Source organism: Pipistrellus hanaki (genome assembly GCF_964339955.1).
Source record: "Pipistrellus hanaki genome assembly, chromosome: 5".
NCBI lineage: Eukaryota > Metazoa > Chordata > Mammalia > Chiroptera > Vespertilionidae > Pipistrellus > Pipistrellus hanaki.
Window position 1 is genome coordinate 62,252,790 of NC_140507.1, and position 20,601 is coordinate 62,273,390.

At 46.5% G+C, this 20,601-nt stretch overlaps 1 protein-coding gene across 3 annotated transcripts in view; it reads right to left on the reverse strand.

Moving 5' to 3' along the window:
* Positions 1–19,619, reverse strand: part of SH3RF1 (SH3 domain containing ring finger 1) — a 173,072-nt gene extending 153,453 nt beyond the window's left edge. Inside the window, exons 1-2 of one of the 3 annotated variants that reach the window (XM_084883736.1) lie at positions 19,437–19,619; positions 17,305–17,795 (exon numbers count right to left, since the gene is read on the reverse strand). In XM_084883736.1, the coding sequence (XP_084739862.1) occupies positions 17,305–17,697 (393 nt within the window). In that variant the 5' untranslated portion in view covers positions 17,698–17,795; positions 19,437–19,619. Of the gene's footprint in view, positions 1–17,304; positions 17,796–19,084; positions 19,387–19,436 lie in introns of those variants that run through there. The other 2 variants (XM_084883737.1, XM_084883738.1) reach the window with 2 other exon arrangements.
* Between the last annotated feature and the right edge of the window lie 982 nt (positions 19,620–20,601).

Here is a 20,601-nt window from a genome sequence, read left to right on the forward strand (position 1 = left end):
GGTCTGGCCCTTCCAAGGCATTAGGAGCGAGTTAATTAAATGTTCGACCAAATATAGCAGGCTAATTGTTAAGTTGATAATGAATGTATGGCTTGCAAATAATGTTATAAATATCCAAATGGCCCTGGGCAGAAGAAAAGATTCCCTACCCCTGTGTTAGGTAGACTTATTTGTAGGTATCACATAGCTTAGTCTCTTGAGAGTTAATATAAACGAAAGGTATATCTATGCATTATAGTTAAATAGTTGATACATTAACAATCACAGAGAATCATCACAGGTATCTGAACTAGAGAGCCCGGGGTCCTTGTGGAATTTCACAGCGGAGTTGGCTGGTCCATGATTGAAGAATTGCAAGGAGTGTCTTGGGGCTGATTTATTCTTCTAACTATCCTTTTCTTCCCCCTTCCCTCACTGTAATTTCATTGTGAATGTGCACGTTGCCTCTTCTGGGATTGAGCATGGGAAGGTGCTATTGCTAACCACATCAGGACCTGTGCTTCCTACCATCCATAGAATCACCTGACATGGGAATTTCTTTGTGCATCGATAATCTGCATCAAAACAGAGGCCGTTATTACACGTAACATTTTCATTCCCAACGCGGAGATTTTCAAGCCAAGAAATCACAAGGAGTTTGGTAAAGATCACATGCATCCTAGTAATTCCATTTCGTTTTCCTCTCTGTCAGAATGATGATGTGCCTGGGGGATACGAGAACACAGGTGACATATTTTCAGCCTTTTATAAGGCTTCTGATTAAATTCAGCAGAACATTATTCCTAATAAACTAGGAAAACGTGATTTCTAGACTGCCCTGGTGGGTGCAACACAAATGTTTCGAGGGCCACTCTCAAGAGAACTGTTATTCAGGACCCAATTACATCCAAATTTCATGAGGGTTTACCCAGCCTTTGGGTAATACATTCATAGCTGGCTTAAATAATGGGAAATGAATACCATTAAGTGCACCAAAACTATACGTGTGGCTAGGTACTCTCTCTTAGGAAGATTGGAATGTATCCAAATGGACCTTGGAATTCTGGAATGTGAACCATCTATCACTCCCATCAGGATGTATTTACTGACTGGAACGGCTACTACTTTTCCAAGTGTGAATAAGAGAAAAGAAGGTTTAACACCTAAAGAGTCCCTCCTCTCAAGTTACTGGTCATTTGGAAGCCAAAAGTAAAACACTGTCCATTAGAGAACAATCAAATACCAAATGGGGGGGGGACAGGATTCCTAAAATAAATGTAATAAACAAGTTATATATGTGTTTAAGACGAAGCATTCGTATCATTCCAAATACCCACTAAAGCAATAGCATCTTGAATTGACATTTTTTAGTCCCCGTTGATAGTGACAAATCCCTGATACTACCATAAGGATGACGGAAACCACGGGAGGCAGTTTAATTAAGATGGCAGTAAAAACAGACGGCTCAAATAACAAATGGGAGAAACCCCAACTCATATAAGTCAAGGAGAACTGTGTGAGGGTCGAGGCAAGGCATAAAGGAGCAATGCGGTGAGTTATTTTTAAAGGTGCCTAAGATCAGGTAAAAAAAAAAAACAAAAAAAAACGAGCAGCTTGCTCAGGAGAGTCACGGGATAGCCCTTCCACGGAAGGAACTTTATTATTATCTGCCTAAGAGCTATTTTGGACCTGAACCTGAGCAAGACCAGCGGAGGCTGGAGAGCGTCCAAGGGAGAGCGGCTAGAATGATTAAAACGTTAGGAAATGGGTCCTAAGAGGACGCGTAAAGGAAACAGTTATTTAGGCCAGATAAAGATGCTGGGGAGGAGGCTGGCAGCACCACCGCCTGCAAGGTTATGAAGGACAGCGCACAGGGGAGCGCTTCTTCCCGTTAAGGATGGGGTGAGAGGAATGTGATTGAACGGCAAGGACAGGAATTTGTATTTAATTTAAAAAAAAAAAAAAAAAAAAAAAAAGAACTTCCTGGCTAGAGAGATTGCAAGGCACTGGAATAGTGACCAGTAAGCTTTTGAAATGTTCTTTTCCAAAGACTTTTTTTTTTTTTTTTCCTTTCCCCAAGACATCTTCAGAACATGTTCACTCCGTGTCCTTTCTTACCCTACAAAGTCAGGAAGTGGATATTTTAACTATAAATAGAAGCTCCATTAAAAAAAAAAAACATACAAGCTTATTGAAAGTTGAAGTACAGTATGGCTCTTCACTGTGGCTGCATTTCCAAAAGCCATCGGAAAGTTATCAGGCCCTGACTGGTTTGGCTCAGTGGATAGAGCATCGGCCTGTGGATCCAAGAGTCCCAGGTTCGACTGTGGTCAAGGGCATGTACCTTGGTCGCGGGCATATCCCCAGTAGAGGGTGTGCAGGAGGCAGCTGATCGATGTTTCTCTCTCATCAATGTTTCTAACTCTCTATCCCTCTCCCTTCCTCTCTGTAAAAAAATCAATTTTTTTTTTAAAGGAAAATGTTCTATTCTTAAAAAAAAAAAGACAACTGCAAGGAGATTGGACAGGGAGATCTGAGCCATCTGGTGAGATCACAAGAAGGTATCCTGCCTGGGTCCAAGAAGACTTTCTGAGTCCTGGATGTGAGCTGAGATGAAGACGAAGAGCGAGGGACAGTCATGTTAGCCAAAGATGTGTGAGCCCAGCGCTTGCTCCGGGGGTGAGTGATAAATCCTGGACTACTGCAAGATGTACTAGTAACGCTCGGAGTCCGTACCACTGAGGAGCAGCCAGGAGCAGATCAGGAAGGAGTAAATCGAGAATTAGGACTTGATCCAGCCAGTCAGTGGTTTTCAAATCACCCTTTGGTTTTACAAATGAATGGACCAGTGAGGTTCCACAGGCATTTCATTCAAATCTCCTCTATGGGAATATTTCCCCACTAATTTAAAAGTTGTAACACAAAGGGAATACCGACACCTTCACGTGTTTTATGTATCAAATTTTAAATGTCTTAACTTGTGCTTCCAAAATCCAGATGAGCATGTTTTGGTACCGGCCACAGAGGAAAGCATCTGTCATCACTGAGAAAGCAGTAGACGTTCTCACAAACGTGTCATCGTTTGGGAAGGCTGAGCTGTGATCAACCCTGTGGATCCGTGACTGTACAAGGCAGGCACAGTCAGAGAGAAAAAAGAAAGCCTGAAGGTCAGGAGAAGCTCAGATGCACCATCTCGGCACAGATCCTGGAACCTAAGAGTTCTCCCCCGAAACACATTGACCACCTTGTGATGATAACATCAAGCCAGAGGTTTAACACACAGTAAGCAATTTTCGGTGCTTTTTGTCTGAACTTGGTATTTGTGATAAGAACACAGAATTTGGTAGATATTGGTAATTCAACTCTGAAATTAAAGTCTTAATTACCTACTCTCACATGTTTGGATCTCCTGGGTCCTCTGAATTGAAGAGTATCCTAAAATCGGCAACAAAGTTTAACTTAGTCAACGAGTGTTTTCTGCTAACAATGCTGTGCTCAACACTAAGGTTACAGAAGGGAGCAAAAGCACATGTTCTCTGCCCTCAAGGAGCTGGATGCTGAGCAAATAAGCACGTAAGCTGAACTAAGATGTGAGCCAAATGAGATGTCAACCATGGTAAGTGCTGTCAGGGAGAAACACACAGTGCTCAAGGATGTGGCCTGGTGTCGAGGAAGACTCTCCAGAGGAACGGAGGCTTGATCTGCCACCTGGAAGACTGGGCGACTGGAAAGAAGGCCCGTGCAGCTGGAGTGCAGAGATCAGGGTAGTGAGGCCAGGCAGGCTTCTTAGAACATACTTAGGAGCTTTGTCCTGATACTGAGAGAACCAGAGCCACTGATTTTTAAGAGGATGAAGTGACTGGAATACTAAATTCCAATGGGGTATTGTGAGGTACTCTTTTTTACATCTTATCCCCAGAATCAAATTTAATTAGCACATTTTTTTTCTTTCTGTGCTATTCATAAAATAACGTACAGTTGATGGCATTTTGGAGTTAGTGAAATGCGGTAATCAGGTTTTTTAAAGGATAAGTCTGGATAAAATGTCAACAGATTTATGATTATCTGCATGAATCAGGGTTTTCTTTTTATTATAATAAAATCCAAATATTGACTACTAATGCTAAATAACACTAATATTCATTCTCATGTATATTTCACTGCTTAATTTCAAAGGTCTCTTTATCAGAATAGTTTCTTTGGTCAACTTGATAATAATTAAATATTATTATTCTGAACTTATAAAAACTCTGTCTCCAAAAAAATAAATATAAATTGATATAGATACACATAAATAAATACAGACAAAATCTATACAGATTTCCCTTCATAAAAGGATTCTGCAATGAAAAACTAAAAGTTTGAAAACTACTGTTCAAGGTAATAGGGATCCACAACAGACTTTTGGGGAGAATGACATTATTGGAGCTGTCAGACTCTGGGTACAGCAATGTGGAAGACATAGGGAGTGGAAGAGGTTTCTGTGGAGAGGAGATGCACAAGTGAAATGATCTTGTTTCTTACTTAAAAAAACTAGAGGCCCGGTGCACGAAATTCATGCATGGGGTGGGAGTGGGGGGGAGTGTCCCTCAGCCCAGCCTGCACCCTCTCCAATCTGGGACGTCTCAAGGGATGTCTGACTGCCTTTTAGGTCCGACCCCCTAACCACTCCCCTGATAGCCTGACTGATGCCTAACTGCTCCACTGCCAGCCTGTTTACCCCTAATTGCCCTCCCCTGTAGGCCTGGTCCCTCCCAAATGCTCTCCCCTGCAGGCCTGGGGTCCCGCCCCCCCCCCCCCCCCCCCCCCCCGCCAACTGCCCTTCCCTGCAGGCCCAGTCACATCCAACTTCCCTCCTCTGCCAGCCTGGTGACCCCTAAATGCCCTCCCCTGCAGGCCTGATTGCCCCCAACTGCCCTCCCTTGCAGGCCTGGTTCCTCCCAACTGCCCTCCCCTACTGGCCATCTTGTGGCAGCCATCTGGTGTCCACATGGAGGCAGCCATCTTTGACCACATGGGGGCAGCCATCTTTGTGCATTTGGTGTGATGGTCAATTTGCACATTACTCTTTTATTAGATAGGATATCCATAATACTTTTTAACTCCTAATAATGTTTTAAGGGTTTTATGAAGTAAATATACAAATTACTGACAATTCTTTCCTACCTTATATTTTTATTCTGTTACGTTCCAAAATGAGTCTCCTCTCTAAAACGATTAAAAGGTCTCTTTGGCATTTCTTTTTAAGGGGAGTTTGGCGTTCAACAGGACAAAACTTGTTTTATGCATTCCATACCGTTTCTCGGTGACGGCCTCCAGCTCCTCCCACAGCTCTCTTCCACATGCTCGTTACTTCCTGCAGTTACTCAAGATTCTCTCTGCCTTAAAGACATGGCCATCGGAGCCCTCCCAAAGCTCCACACAAGACACTCTTAAAGGAGCTAAGTGTCAAATATATGGTGACAGAAGAAGGTCTGACTTTGGATGGTGGACACACAGTGCAATATACAGATGATGTATCATAGAAATGTATACTTGAAACCTGTATAATTTTATTAACCAATGTCACCCCAATATTCAATAAAAATAAATAAAATTAAAAAGAAAATATTTGAGCTATTAGTTTTCCCACATCGTCAAGAGAAAAGAAAAAAGAGAGAGAGAGAGAGAGAGAAGCAATGAAACCAGTCACAGAGTGTCTAACAGACACTGGATCCTGCTGGCTGGGTCTCTCACCCAGGGAGGAGGGAACAGGAAGGGGTACCAGAGATAACGGTGTTCACCGTCTCCTTTCACCGGTGAGACCCGGAGAACCGTGTCGCACTACAAGTACTGGGAGGACCAGAACAAACCACCTATTCAGTGACATCATTTGCAGTCACTAACTGATGAACAGCTTGTGTACCTGAAGTTTAAGTTGGCTGCTTAAAACAGAACCAAATATCCTATGGCAGTGTTCGGCAAACTGCAGCTCGCCAGCCGCATGCAGCTCTTTGGCCCCTTGAGTCTGGCTCTTGCACAAAATACTACATACCCTAATTAAGTTAATAACAATGTACCTACCTATATAGTTTAAGTTTAAAAAACGTGGCTCTCAAAAGAAATTTAAATCATTGTACTGTTGACATTTGGCTCTGCTGAGTTTGCCGACGACTGTCCTACGGCATTAACATTATAAACGTTGACTAAACCATCAGCCCTGCCAGTGTGGCTCAGTGGTTGAGCATCGCCCTATGAACCAGGCAGTCACGGTCTGATTCCCCGTCAAGGCACATGCCCAGGTTGCGGGCTTGATCTCCAGTAGGGAACGTGCAGGAGGAAGCCAATCAATGATTTTTTTCTCATTGATGTGTCCATCTCTTCCTCTCCCTACCTCTCTGAAATCAATAAAAATTTTTGAAAAAATAAATTATCAGACCACACCCGCCCACATGTGTACCCTCACACACACAGATTTTATTTTACTATATAACTGACATATGGTACTAAAAGTTCTAATATCTGGAAAGAGTGAAAACAGACGGTCCTGGCATTTACTGAGGATCTACTAGGTCCTGAGTATCTCTTATCTCCTGTAATCCTCCCAGCCCTGGAAAGCAGATTGTCATCGTTTTACAAATTTGGAAATTAGACCAAGGAAATAGCATGCCCAAGAGCCACACAGATAACAAGAAATAGAAGAAGGTTGGCCTGATGCTAAAACCCCCTGCCTTTTGTACCACATCCCGTTTTTGCTCCAGCAAAACCACAAAGCGCACAGAAAGGCGCATTCAGAGGAAGAAATCAATTCCCCTCACTTCCCCTGCACATTTTTGAAAGAGCTTCTGTATTCTTTGGCATCTTCCCCACACTTGGTGAAACCCTCTTCTATGTCCTGGGCTCGCTCACCCGCCCTCGGTGAGGGTAACCACACGGCCCTGTTTGCCCCAGACAGGCCCGGATGGCTGCTGTTGACTCTGCAAAATTACCAGCAGCATCCCTTTTCCTCCCAAAAGTGCCCCGGTGTAGGGGATAAATTAAAGCCCACCTTAGCCCCTCACGGCACTTCCCCCACACAAAGAAACTCCGTGTCCACGCCCCCCCTTTCAGCAGAAACTTCCTGTCCCTTAGGGTGGGTGTTCTCACCTCAGGGAGAATGGGAAAAGCAATGGGACTGGGCAAATCCATACCCTTCCAAAGAGAACATTTTAGTAGGTGGACAACTACATTTCAATCTCTAAGTGCTGAAATATCACTCAGTGTGACAACTTTACACGAAGGTAGTATTCAGGCAGAATAAAGGTAGATCATTCCTGCCCTGGCCGGTGTGTTCAATGGTTAGAGCACTGGCCTGGGCACCAAGGGGTTGTGGGTATGATTCCCGGTCAAGGGCACATCCCTGGGTTGCAGGTCTGATCCCCTGCCCAGTCGGGGCACATGCAGGAGGTAACCAAAGGATGTGTCTCTCTCACATCGATGTTTCTCTTTCTCTCTCTCTTTCTCTCTCCCACCCCTCCCTCCCTTCCACTCTCTTTAAAAAAAAAAAAAAAAAAAAAAAAAAAAAAAAAAAAGTATCCTTGGGGCAGATCATTCCAGGCCACTGAAGGCCCATCAGTTTAGAGACTGAGCCTAGGCCAGGCTCCCCAAGCTGCCCTTGCTTTTCTGCTCTGCCTCTCTTCTCACGCCCTGATTCCTCACCCACTCATCCGGAGGTTCCTGTGGCAGACACAGTGTGGCTTCTCAGGGGATATTAGGGCAGATCCCGATGCCCATGGGTGACTGTGAGAGGCACATTCATCTCACAGCACCGAGAGGATATCCAGACCCCAATCTCAATTTGTTCTCAATGCTCGCTATCAAAGCTGGCCTTCGCTAGGGTAATTATTTCCAAAATGTCAAGGCAGCAAAGGGACTCTGCTACGAGACAAGACCTCATTGTCTGAGAGGAAACTCAGGCCTGTGGAAGAGAAATCACTGGCTCACAGTCCCAAAGGCAAGACGAGAACCCAGGTCTCCTTCTTTCTTGCCACCATACAGGTGGCGCTCGGTTTCCACACAGCACACATTTTCATCGTCCTACGCGGAGACCCAATACTTCTCTGGTGCCGGAGGTGGGCTATCTTAGAATGTCAACATTTCAAGATGTCACATGACGGCGCCTTTCAACCAACACTTCACTTCCAACAGCATCCCTGTCTTTTTTGTTTTTTTAATATATTTTATTGATTTTTTACAGAAAGGAAGGGAGAGGGATAGAAAGCTAGATACATCGATGAGAGAGAAACATCAACCAGCTGACTCCTGCACACTCCCTACCAGGGATGTGCCCGCAACCAAGGTACATGCCCTTGACCGGAATCGAACCCGGGGCCCTTCAGTCCGCAGACCGACGCTCCATCTACTGAGCCACACCAGTATCGGCAGTATCCCTGTCTCTGTACAAAAGAATCAAGGCTTCCAATACCTTCTAGTACGCTGGACTTGTTTTATAAAATAAGAAAGTGCTCATACCAGCACATAATATTACATACTATGAAATACATAATACTGAATGAAAATAATTAGGCCTACCAAAATATTTTGCCTCACGGACTTAAACTCTTCAATCGTGCTCTACTATGGGGGACAAAAAGTAAAAACACATGAAATGCTGGAAATAATTTATCCACGAGTGTGCTTAAAAAACAAGTTTAACCATGGAAAAAACAGGGAGAGATTTGCTCACTAATATCACTTTGCATAAGCTGAGCAAAACAAATATTTAAGGTTTGAAGTTTAATTTTATTACATATGTTAATGTTTAATCTATGTATTTGATGAGTTAAAGAACTTTTAAATATATTTAAAGATCTTTAAAACTAAGAAGTGATATAATTAGAAGTGAAAGAATATTTTTATCTTTATAGGACTGAATCTCCTTTTAACAAATCAACTTTCAAGTATCAGTGCTCAAACACACTTCTGATGTACAGGTTAATAATTCAGATTTTTTCAATAGATGGAATTACACGTTGATATATATGCGATTTGATACCTATGCTATTTTGTTGTATTGCCAGCAAGCTTAAAAACTTCATATGTCAAATTTGCTGAAGATGTTAACATCATAGATATTTTTACACTTAAAAATGTCGAATTTCGTGCCAAAAAAAAAAGTATTTGTGGGATGTTTTAATTCATTACTTTATTTTGAAGAAAAGTGCTACTGAAGATTATCGTATACTTTGGGAAGCTTATGGTGAACATGCTCCATCTCAAGATACTTGTGAACACTGGTTTAAATGCTTTAAAAGTGATTTTGTCAATGTGAAAGACAAAAAAACGTCCAAGTCAACCAAAAAAGTTTGAAGACCAACAATTACAAGTATTATTGGATGAAGATCCATGTGAAACTCAAAAACAACTTCCAGAAAGATCAAACATTGCTCAGCAAACAATTTCCGATCATTTACAAGCAATGGGAAAGATTTTAAAGGAAGGAAAATGGGTGCCACATCAATTGGGAATGAAAGACAAATGGAAAACGGAAAAGTCATCAGTAAAATGTTGCTTCAAAGGCACGGAAGTCTTTTCTGCATCAAATCGTGACTGGTGATGAAAAGTGGGTATATTTTGAGAATCCCAAATGCACAAAATCATCAGTTGATCCAGGTCAACCATCAACATCGACTGCAAGGCAAAATCACTTCGGAAAGAAGACAAAGCTCTGCGTTTGGTGGAATCAGGAAGGTATGCTGTATTTTGAGTTTCTAAAAACAGGTGAAATCATTAATACTGAGCATTACCAACAACAAATAATCAATTTGTACCATGTTTTAATTGCAAAATGACCAGAATATGCCAGAAGACACGGCAAAGTAATTTTGCTTCATGCACCATCACACACTTCAAAACCAGCTAAAGACATGTCAGAAGATCTTGCTTGGGAAGTATTAACCCACCCTCCACATTTTCCAGACCTTGCTCCCTCAGATTACCACATCTTCTGATCGATGGCACACCCACTTTCTGAGCAGCACTTCAAAATGTACGAAGAAGTGGAAAATTGGGTCTGTGAATGGTTTGCCTCAAAACAAGAAAAGTCCTACTGGGACGGTATCCACAAATTACCTGAAAGATGGGGGAAATGTGTAGCTAGCGACGGGCATTACTTTGAATACAGCACTTCTGAAGTTTCTCTTGAAATTATGTTTTCTTTTATTACAAAATCTGCATTAACTGGTACACCTGGTACAAGTGCCAGGGCTATATGTAGTATTCCACACTGATATTCTGCTTCTATTACTACTATATTGCGTGAGAGGGTATCTCACATAAAGTAAAGCTGGACACGGGCCTAGTGGTGTGGCCCAGTGGTTGAGTGTTCACTTAGGAACCAGGAGGTCACAGTTTGATTCCCAGTCAGGGCACATGCCAGGGTTGTGCACTCGATCCTCCGTAGGGGGTGTGCAGGAGGCAGCCAATTAATGATTCTCTCTCATCATTGATGTTTCTCTGTCTCTCTCTCTCCCTCTCCTATTCTCTCTGAAATAAAAATTAAAAAAAAAAAAAACCTAGACATGGAGCACCCTAGAGTAAACCTTTATTTCATTTCTGTATTTCAATGCTTAGGTTCACTTACTCTACTTGAAAAAATAATGAAAATTCACTCCATTCATTGCTGGATTTGAACAGGCAGTGTTTCAAAAGGATTTCTTTTCTTATAAAAAATACTTTTAAAAATTTATTATTTCCTTAGGCTAACAGAAGAAAATGTTTATACTTGACAGCCCTTGCCTTTCTGCACTATATTTAATGTAACTCAAGATTGATGTGCACATCCTCCTACTGCTCTTTTGCCATGTCTCACAATGCAGATGATCTGCTCCTTAACTGCTACTGTCAACCCTTTGAAATGGCACCTCCTTTCCCTTCGCGGCTACCCCCAAAGAGCCCACTCACACATCTGTGTTTAAACTGGCCGTGTTTACCCATATGCTGCCATTCATGAAGCAAATGCTGCCATCCCCTTGACTAAGGCATTGGCGGACACATATACTACAAAGGACTGCGGGGCCGCAGGAAGGGTGGAGGGGCTCAGAAATGCTCTCCTCAAGGTCACTACTTCTAGAAGTCTCTGAAACGTAAAAAGGAGATGTAGGAGAAAGAGGGGAGGGAGATATACACACTGCTCGTGATAAAAGCTCTGGGAGAGGGAAGGTCTGCTACGTCCCACCATGAGGGAGCCTTCCTAGCAGAGCCGCTTCCATGTGTGAGGTTGCTATCGCCAACACGCTCCCCTATACTGCACGTGCGACGCTGCTCTCCTCTGGTGGATCCTCCTGAAGAATCCTGCTGCAGAGTGAACTGCAAAGGCACTTGCCTTTTGACCTTAGAATAAAAAAAGGCTTGTCATGTATTGTCTCGGGTTGGCTTAAACCCATGGTCGACAAACTGCAGCTCACAAGCCACATGTGGCTCTTTGGCCCCTTGAGTGTGGCTCTTCCACAAAATACCATGGCCTGGGCGAGTCTATTTTGAAGAAGTGGCATTAGAAGAAGTTTAAGTTTAAAAAATTTGGCCCTCAAAAGAAATTTCAATTGTTTTACTGTTGATATTTGGCTCTGCTGGCTTAAACCATGTGAAAGCAATGGGTGGCCGAGGGGCTGGATTACTGGAGCAGAGGGAGTGTCTGACTGCAGTGGGAAAAGAAGCATCCTTCCTGGAGGAGGAAGAGAGTTCAGAATGGCGGGCGACAAAGAGGAGCCAGGGGCTCTTGGGATGGTGAGGAAGAGGCCACAGGCAACAGAAAGGGAATCAGAGGTAGGCACTGCCCTGCCAGTATGGCTCAGTGGTTGAGCGCTGACCTAACAACCAGGAGGTCATGGTTCAAGTCCCGGTCAGGGCACATGCTGGGTTGTGGGCTCCATCCCCAGGAAGGGATGTGCAGGAGGCAGCCTATCTAGGATCCTCTCTCCTCATTAGGAAATGGCTGAGTCTCCCTCGTCTAAACCACAGGAGAGGTCCTGCTTGGGTCCAGTGTGGATGAACGCAGGGACCCACCCCCGCCTGTGCAGACACACCCATTTCTTTACCAGAGTCTGGCCGGAACCTTCCACAGCAGGGGAGTATGTGCTTCTGTGTCCCCGTCCACGCTAACCCAGTTACTCCACCTACCCTTTGGCCAGACTCTAAATCCAGGGGAGACTCGACCCAGACCTCACTATAGAGACTTATTCCACACCTTTTCTTTTTTTCTAACCTAACCCAAGGATATGCTTAGAGAGAGGAAGGGAGACTAGGGGAAAGAGAGAGAGAGAGAAACATGGATCAGCTGCCTTCCCTAAGTGCCCCAACCGGGGATCAAATCCACAAGCTAGGTAGGTATGCGCCCCGACTGGGACTCAAACAGCAACCCTTCAGTGCGCAGGCTGACAGACGCCCGCGCTGGCTGGGCAGACATACTCCTTATCTTACCCCATCGTTTGCAATTTCACTAGTATATGCTGCCTTGTTTGCTGTTTCTTGGATGTTTTCCTCCCCCCAAAAGGTAAACATTTCCAACAGAAACATGCACTAATGCCGCCTCTGCCCTAGGACAGACGACAGCACAGAATGGAGCCCGATAGGAACACTCCACACGCCCCTGTGTGCCGACTGGAGGTCAAAGGCGGCCCCTGGGGCAACTCAGGGCTAGCACCAGCTTTCCACGCTCTCCCTGGAGTCTCCCGCCACCCTGCCTTTCTCCTCCTCCCTTCCTGCCACGCTCTTCCTGCTGCCTTCCCCTTGGGTGGTGCCTCAGGTGGACACCGCTACGTCCAACGAAGCTCGCTCTCTAGACCCCACTTACAGGAGAACTGGAGAGAGACAACAGTGTTAGAGCCTGTCTTCTCCCAGCACCTCCCTCCCTCTCCTCCAAAACCTCTGGTGTCTTGCCACATAAACCTCCTGTCCATTTTATAAAACTACGCCAGGCCACTGGAGCATCTAAGAGGGTGGGTAGGGACTGAAGAATTTCTCAAGGTTATTGCACCTCCACCGAGCAGGACCGCGGCAGGTCTATGGGAAAACGGGCTGAATGGAACTGGCAGTGGACCAACCAAAAGGCCACGCGGTGGGCTGACCTTCAGGAATACATCCCCAGGGAGTGTATTGCTCTGCCAGAGCGACCCTTAGGGAGTATTACCGGCTGGCTGGCGTTAGCAACCGGCATTTACTTCCTCAGTCCTGGAGGCCAGAGATGAAGGTGCGGGCAGGACTGGGTTCTTCGGAAGGCCTCTCTCCTTGGCTTGTAGATGGCCATCTTCTCCATGTGTCTTCACGTGGCCTTACCTCGGTGTCTGTCTGCTAATCTCCTCTAATGAGAATTAACAGTCTTTAGGCCACGCCCATACACACTCATTTTACCTCCACCACTTCTTTAGCGGTGCTACTCCCCAGACACAGCCGCATGCTGAGGGGCTGGGAGATGGGACTTCAACTTATGGATGCTGGGGGAAACGATTCAGCCCATAATAGTCAACAATCAGGAGAGGGAGAGAAGGGAGGTGTGGGTGTAACTCTGGAGGAACTGAAGCGTCCTGGGCATTGGCGGGAAAGAGGAAATCTCATCGGTGTCCCCCTTCCCCGTATCCAGAATGCCCTACCTTTCCTGTCCCTCAGGGCTTTGACCCAGGGCTTCACTTCCGTTCTGAAGGTCTGTGTGCGCCCCGGTCTCAATGATTTCCAGTCCCAATGATCTGTCTTTCTAATCCCGATGCAGAGCACTCAGGAGCTACACCACGCATCTGGCCCTGACCCCAGTGGCCTTGTGGTGGCCCTTGATGCCTTGCACACTGCTGCACCTGAGGCCTCGTCTTAGGTCCGATCCCTGTCCCTTGCTTAGTTCATACTCACCTTCTGTTAGTTCTTTCTAGGAGCCATGCCCTGCGCTGTCTGTCGGTCAGGGCCTTTGGAATACTCACCCCCTCTGCCCTTGTGGCTGCCCAGCCCCATCTCCAATCATATCATTTCAGCGCAAATACCTTTTCTTCAAGGAAGTTTTTTAAAGTCTCTCTCTCACACACTCACACACACATATACACATACACACACACACACACACACACACACACACAATTTACCCTCACACTTTACACAGGCCCTTCTTTCCCCCATGGCTCTCTCTGACACTTACTGTGTTTAATTACCTACCTGCATTGCTATTGCTATTGTGTGTCTCTCCAACGAGACTGACACATACTCATTAATTGCTAAGCAGAATCTGTATCTGGTTTGTCCATCACTATCTATCCAGCAGCGAGGGCAGTGCCTAAGTACTCATTATGTTTTAGATTTTTTTTAAAAGACTAAGTGATGTGTAAATTAGTGTAAATCAATGGTTGTGTGATCTATTCCTGCTGAATAAACTCATTTTGAGGGTGTGAAATCATTATTTAATACCTAGACAGACACACACATACACACACACACACACACACACACACCATGCACGCACTGATAAAAATCCTGAACAATGGGATCACACACAGAAAGCAGAAATTTAACTATGCCATTAGGTAGTAGGTCTATAGGAATTACTTAAATATGCTTTCCTCATCTCACTTTGCATATACACAAAAATCTATCTTCTGCAGGTATTTTTTAGTCCATTAGACAGATTATCTGCAGCCACCCCCTCCCGGCGGCTCACTCCACTGCTTGACTTTGGCTTCAAACCAACAGCAATTCTTTACTTGGGGTAAAGAGTCGATGGACTGACGCCCTTGGTGACTCCAGCCCAACACTGTTTCATTTTCTCCTTCATATTAGACAGGAAACACTAAAATTCTGGGAACAAGATGTGTGTCGCACGTTGGAAATGTTCGTATCTGCCGATAACACTCCATCTACCTCGGCTAAGCACATGAGGAAGCCACATGGTCACAGTCTAACGGATCATAGAACATAACTAATAAACTGAAGCAACATTCCACATGTTATCACTTTCAGCTTTGGGCAACATGTGGAAAAAGGCTCACACGCCGCCTGGTCATGTCAGAACATCTAAGGGAGGATGTGCGTTTGGAATTTATTACGGTCCCTCACCTAAGGGAAGGGTCCGAAGGAGTGCATTACAACCTCCACAGGTCTGTATCTAACAGATTTCCTACTTTTTAAAGGAGTATTTTCTGAGATGTTTTACCTTTGAGATACCTGGTTGTTTTGAATACTTGAAAATAAAAAGTACTGATAAAAAGTACAAGTTGTTTTAGACTTGGGGGAGGGGGCTATTTTTTTTTTTATTTTTTTTTTTTTAAGTATTGCAGCGTTTGCAAACACTCAGATAACTGAAAAAACCAGGTTGTTTCGGCCAACACTCTCCGTGCCACCCACCAAGTAACAGATATTATCTCCTGTTTTATGGACTTCAGCAATTCAAGTTATAAGGCTCAAGGTGAGCTGTCCTTCTTGGTGAGTAATTTTTCTCATGCTAAAGAAAACCGTGTAAGCCAGGAAAATAATACTAACATCAATGAAATCTCACAAAAATAATACTGGCATCAACAAATCTCACAAAAATCTCACTAAGAAAAGTGAAACTCCATTTTGGGAGCTTAGAGTTCAAACAAATGGACATTACAGCATTACACAGTCAGTTTCTGTTAAAAAGGAAAATGCCAAGCTGCATGCTTGAGCCCTCTTGTTAAATTCCTTTTTTATCAGTAATCAAACCTTCAATGCATTCCTCACAACAGGTAAGGCAAGGTGTCAACCACGAAGGCACTTCTACTCATAGCCAGAAGCTATGCCTTCTCTAGTCTAATTAACGAGGAAACCAAATCTCTCCAAAGAAGTAAATCTACTCCCTAATTAAACTAAGCAGACCTGGGTCAGGTGTCTCAGAAATGATCAAATTGATCACTGATTCTGTAGTTGAAATATTGATGAGTCCATATCCACTAATCAAGGTATCAGAAAACTCTATAAAATAAAAGTCTAAGAAAAGTGCTATAAGCAGATCAATTTTACATGTGAGCTTCCAACAGGGAAAGAAACCCTCCATAAACCAGTCATTACTATCTTAAAAATCTTAAATATGAGACGCAAGAGAAATCTTACTCTGCTAGTGATGAAACTGTTTCCTAGTGATTAAGATGCTTTACATATGTGATACATCCAGTGATACAAATATAGCATTTTAAAAGATGGCCTGAGAAGGAAGGGAATGGTTATAAGGCTGTAGTCAGCTACAGTTGTCTGATCATCACATTTATGAATTTATACCATCTAATGCTGTCCCAATGGGTTGTTCCAACATTAAATAAAAGAAGCCAGTTGTGTGTGTGTACTGCAAATATTTGAAAAATATATATTCTCATCCAGATTAACTGTTCTTTAAAAATATTTTTTATCAGTTTTGGCCAATTATCAAAATTGCTTCTTCCAACACAAATGGAATTGTTTTAACTATACAAATATGCATAATTGTATGCAGCCCATAATTACTTTTTATTATTATAAAGATGAGCAAAGCATATCTTATTGGTGTGTCATAAATTCAGATTTATTCAGAATATCTTACCTTCTAGAAATTTAAATTATAATAACTATCCAAATATTTAACTTCACTTAAAATTATTTCAGCCCAAACCCAAAACCCAAGAAAAACCATTTTAATGGAATATTTAATTTCACTTTCTGTAAAACCCAACATAAAGCTAGATTCTCTTGCTGTTTTAGCATAGTCCTAAATGACACTGCATTGCTACAGCAACAAAACTCTGCTACCTGTGGCCATGATTTGTTAAGAATTCCCCCAACCAGAAAATTCTGTGCTCTAAGCAACCTAGAAATTATGGCCTGACTTCCTACTTGTGATTTACTCACACATGTTTATAGCACATATACACAGATGTACACATGCATACATAATCATGGCTCTCCAAAATCCATCAACAAAGTAAAACCATAACACATTTCCATTTTAAATTGGTGACAAAAAGAGGCTGTGTTTTGGGTGTCAATGAATTGCTACTTGCTTCTGAAAAGATAATAGGGATTATCTGGAGAAAATTTTAAAAGACAAGAAAATTGATTATTTATATCCAATTCCATTCCAAAAAGGGAAGAAAAATACCCTGAAGCAGCACTTCCTATCTGTTACAATATGTGTGGCTTGTTTAGCCATAGGCTGATTTAGAAAGCATCAAGTCGGAGAATAAAGAAAAAAATACGTGGTCATCAATGGACACAAAGCTCTGGGGAGGGGGGTGGGGGGCAATGGTAAGATATGTACACAGATAATAATTTAATAAAAATAAAAATTAAAAAATACGTGGTCATTCCCACACCATTATTAAGCAAACTGCTCTGCAGGCTACTCACCCTCACCGGGGGGCTCCAGGCTTGCACGCGCTGCTGCTGTCCGCCCTGGGAGCTCTGCAGGTCTTTGGAGCTACAGTTCGCCACGGAGCTGCTGGGACCTCTCAACCCGCTGGTGCAGTTCGTCCCACCGCCCCCACCGGGGCCAGGCTTCCAGGGCCTCTGCTTGATGCCATCCAGGAGTCTGACCAGCAGGATGTTGCTGGGAAGCTCCTCCACGCCCGAGCCCACCAGGGTCCTGCACTCGGGACATCGGAGTTCGTTCCGGGAACCTACGATCCCCAGCAGGCACCGTTTGCAGAACGTGTGCTGGCAAGGCAAAACCTTGGCAGAAGCATCCAGCCGCTCCAGACACACAGGACACTCCAGAAGATCCAGCAAGGCAGACTCATCCATCTTTATCGTTTTACTGAGGAAGAGCTTCAGCAGTGTTCATAGTGGTATGCAATGCAGCCCTTCGAGTGATTCATGTAACATCCATTTCAGACTGTGCTCTGGAGTCCCGGGAGGGGAGTGCGGAAAGGGAGGGGGGGAAGAGGGAGGGAAGAGGAAAAAAAACACACAACTATTGTTATCTGGGGAAAAGGCTCACAGAGGAGCCAAGAAGCAAAAAAAGTACACAAAAGTGCTTCCTCTGAAGAGTGCAGCTTTTGCTTTGGAATGTGGCTCCTGGTCTCCAAAGCCAACAATTAAAAAAAAAAAAAAAAAGGCTTTTAAAAACAATTCCAAATTAATCCCTGGCGATAGTTAGAGGAGTTCACCGTGCAGAAACAGCTATGAAGCCCTCCACGGGACTCGTGCAATAAATAGGATTTATGAAACGCAATAAAGACCGTCATTTCTCCAGCTCCCCGAGTGCTAGGAGCTGCCTTCCGAGAGCCCTCTAGTCCTAGGAGAAGCTGAACGGAAGCCGCTGAAAGTTTTCCGCACCTGAAATCACTTTCAAACCCGACCCAATTCCCAATTTCTAAAAGATACTCGGGCGTTGAAGAAAAACCATGCCTCCTGTGATCACTTGCGGTAAATGATCCCAGTATTGGATACATATGTTTCTGGGCTGGCCTTAAACATAGCCCTGTTTCATCCTACCCAAACCAAAAAAAATAAAATAAAAAATAAAAAAATGAGCTGAAGGTTGTGACCATTCTAAAGGACACCAACCACTACGGACCTGCCTGCCTGAAAGCAGCTGAAATAGAAAAGCAGCCTTCAGATAGATGGGCAGCAGTGGACAAACTCTGAACCGGATTTCTGAACGGCCTGTCCTCATCCCATTCACAAAACCTGGCAAAAAAAAAATGATCGCCTAAAGAATCTGGCCGTGGGCTGCTGCCCTGGGAACGCGGGGCATCCTATGAGCCCGGGGCCATGGGGATTGGGGGTTTGGGGGCAGCCTTTACACCAGGGACTGCGCCGCTCTCCCACCGCCTCCAGCATCCATGGAAACGTGACCGGCTAAGGGAGAGGGGGCGGCAGGTCTGGGTGGGAGCGTCCACAGCTGCTCCTGACAGGGCCGGGGCCGAGGCGGGGGGCCGGGGGGCCCGGGCTGCAACCCTCCCAGCCGCCCGCACAGGTAGCCGGGGCCGCAGACACGCCCGGGCCAGGTGCCCCCGCGCCCGCAGCACAGGCTCCGGGGCTGGGGCTGCCTGCGGCCCGGCCGGTGCCCGCATGGGGATCCCCGGAATCCCCGCCTCCTTTTAGGTCAGGCCGGGCACCGGGCACCGAACCCCACCCCAATCCCCCCTCACCCCACCCCCCCAGCTGGAAGTTTCCAAGGACTTACAAATAAACCCGCACCTTAAGTTGTGAGCGCCAGCCCCGCGGAGCGCCCCCGGGACGCGGCCGCCTCCCCGCGGGGAAGGGCGGGCGTCCCCGGGAGGCGCAGCCGGCCGGGCGCGGGGCGCGGGCGGGGGCGCGGGCTGTGCCGGAGCCGGCGGCGCGGAGCCGGGCAGCTTCCTGCCGGGGAGGCGGCGGGCGAGGCCGCGGGCTGGGCTCCCGCAGGTCCCGGCTCGGCGCCCAGGGGACCCGGGGACGGCGGGGAGAAGAGCGCGCGGGCGGCGCGCAGGGCAGGGGAAGGGGACGCCCGGCCCCGCCTGCCCCCGCCCCCCCCACCCGGGGCTGTGCCCGGGCCCTACCTCTCGCCGGCCCCTCCTCTTTGTTCGCGGCCCCGCGGCGGCGGCGGCGGCCGATGCGGATGCGGCCCCGCGGCGATCGCCGTGCCTCTGACGCGGCGGCCCCGGAGCCTCCTCGCGGCGCCCCCCTCGCGCGCGCACACGCCGCCGCCTCCCACTTTCCCAGCCGCGGAGGAGGGCGGAGGGAGCGGGAGGAGGAGGAGGAGGAGGGCGGAGGGAGGAGGAGGAGGCCGAGCCGCAGCCGGCGCCCGGGGCGCGCGGGGCCGCCTGCACCACAGCGCCTCCCCACGGGCGGAGGCGCCCGGCGCCGGGGGCACCTGCGCGGGGCCCCGGGGGGCGGGGGCGGCGGGTTTGGGGGCGCACGCCTGCGAAAGGGAGCCGCCGCTGGGAGGGGCGGCGGAGCCCCGGAGGAAGCGGCCAGGGGCAGGGGAGCCGGTCCCGGGAAAGGGCGGGAAGCTCCAGCACGGTCACTGCGTCCCCAGGGCGCTGCTGTTTGCCCGGCCCCGGAGAGACCCTGGGGAGAGGACCGGCCGGTGCTGGGCCCCCTTAGGCATGTTGGGGGACAGTCCCGGGGCAGCTGTCCACCGGCGATTTCCGGGGCCACCGCCTCCCAGCGTTGCTCCCCACCCCGGCTGCCCACATCCAGGCACCACCCTGTCTCCCCCGGGACACACACACACACACACACACACACACACACACACACACACACACCGAGCCAGTAGGGAGGACTATGCACCCAGAAACAACATGGGAAGGGAGAGAGCCTGGGAAAGCGGTCGTGTGGTTTTGAAAGCCAGCCCTGGGAGGCCCTGTTCTCCCTGCCGCCCTGTGAGTGGGGGAAATTCAAAGTCTGACCTCAGGTGAGCTGGCACGCCGAGCTAACTGCGAGGCGCCTCTTTTATCTGAGCCTGGGAGGCAGCCATCACCGTCGCTGTAATCTTTGTTTTGGTTGCCCCAGGCACACACCTGTAAACTCTGAAATGTGGTTTTAAAAACTAGTTGTCCACAGGTTTAGGGTTTGCTTTTCAGACTCCTTTCAGAGAGAAAACAAGTTAAAATGTTGCCACTGCCCTCAAAGTTGTCATTATTCAATTTACAAAAAAAAAAAAGTTAACCAGGTACTTTCCCAGGTGTGCAGAAACTGGGCAGAAATAAGGGGGAGGGT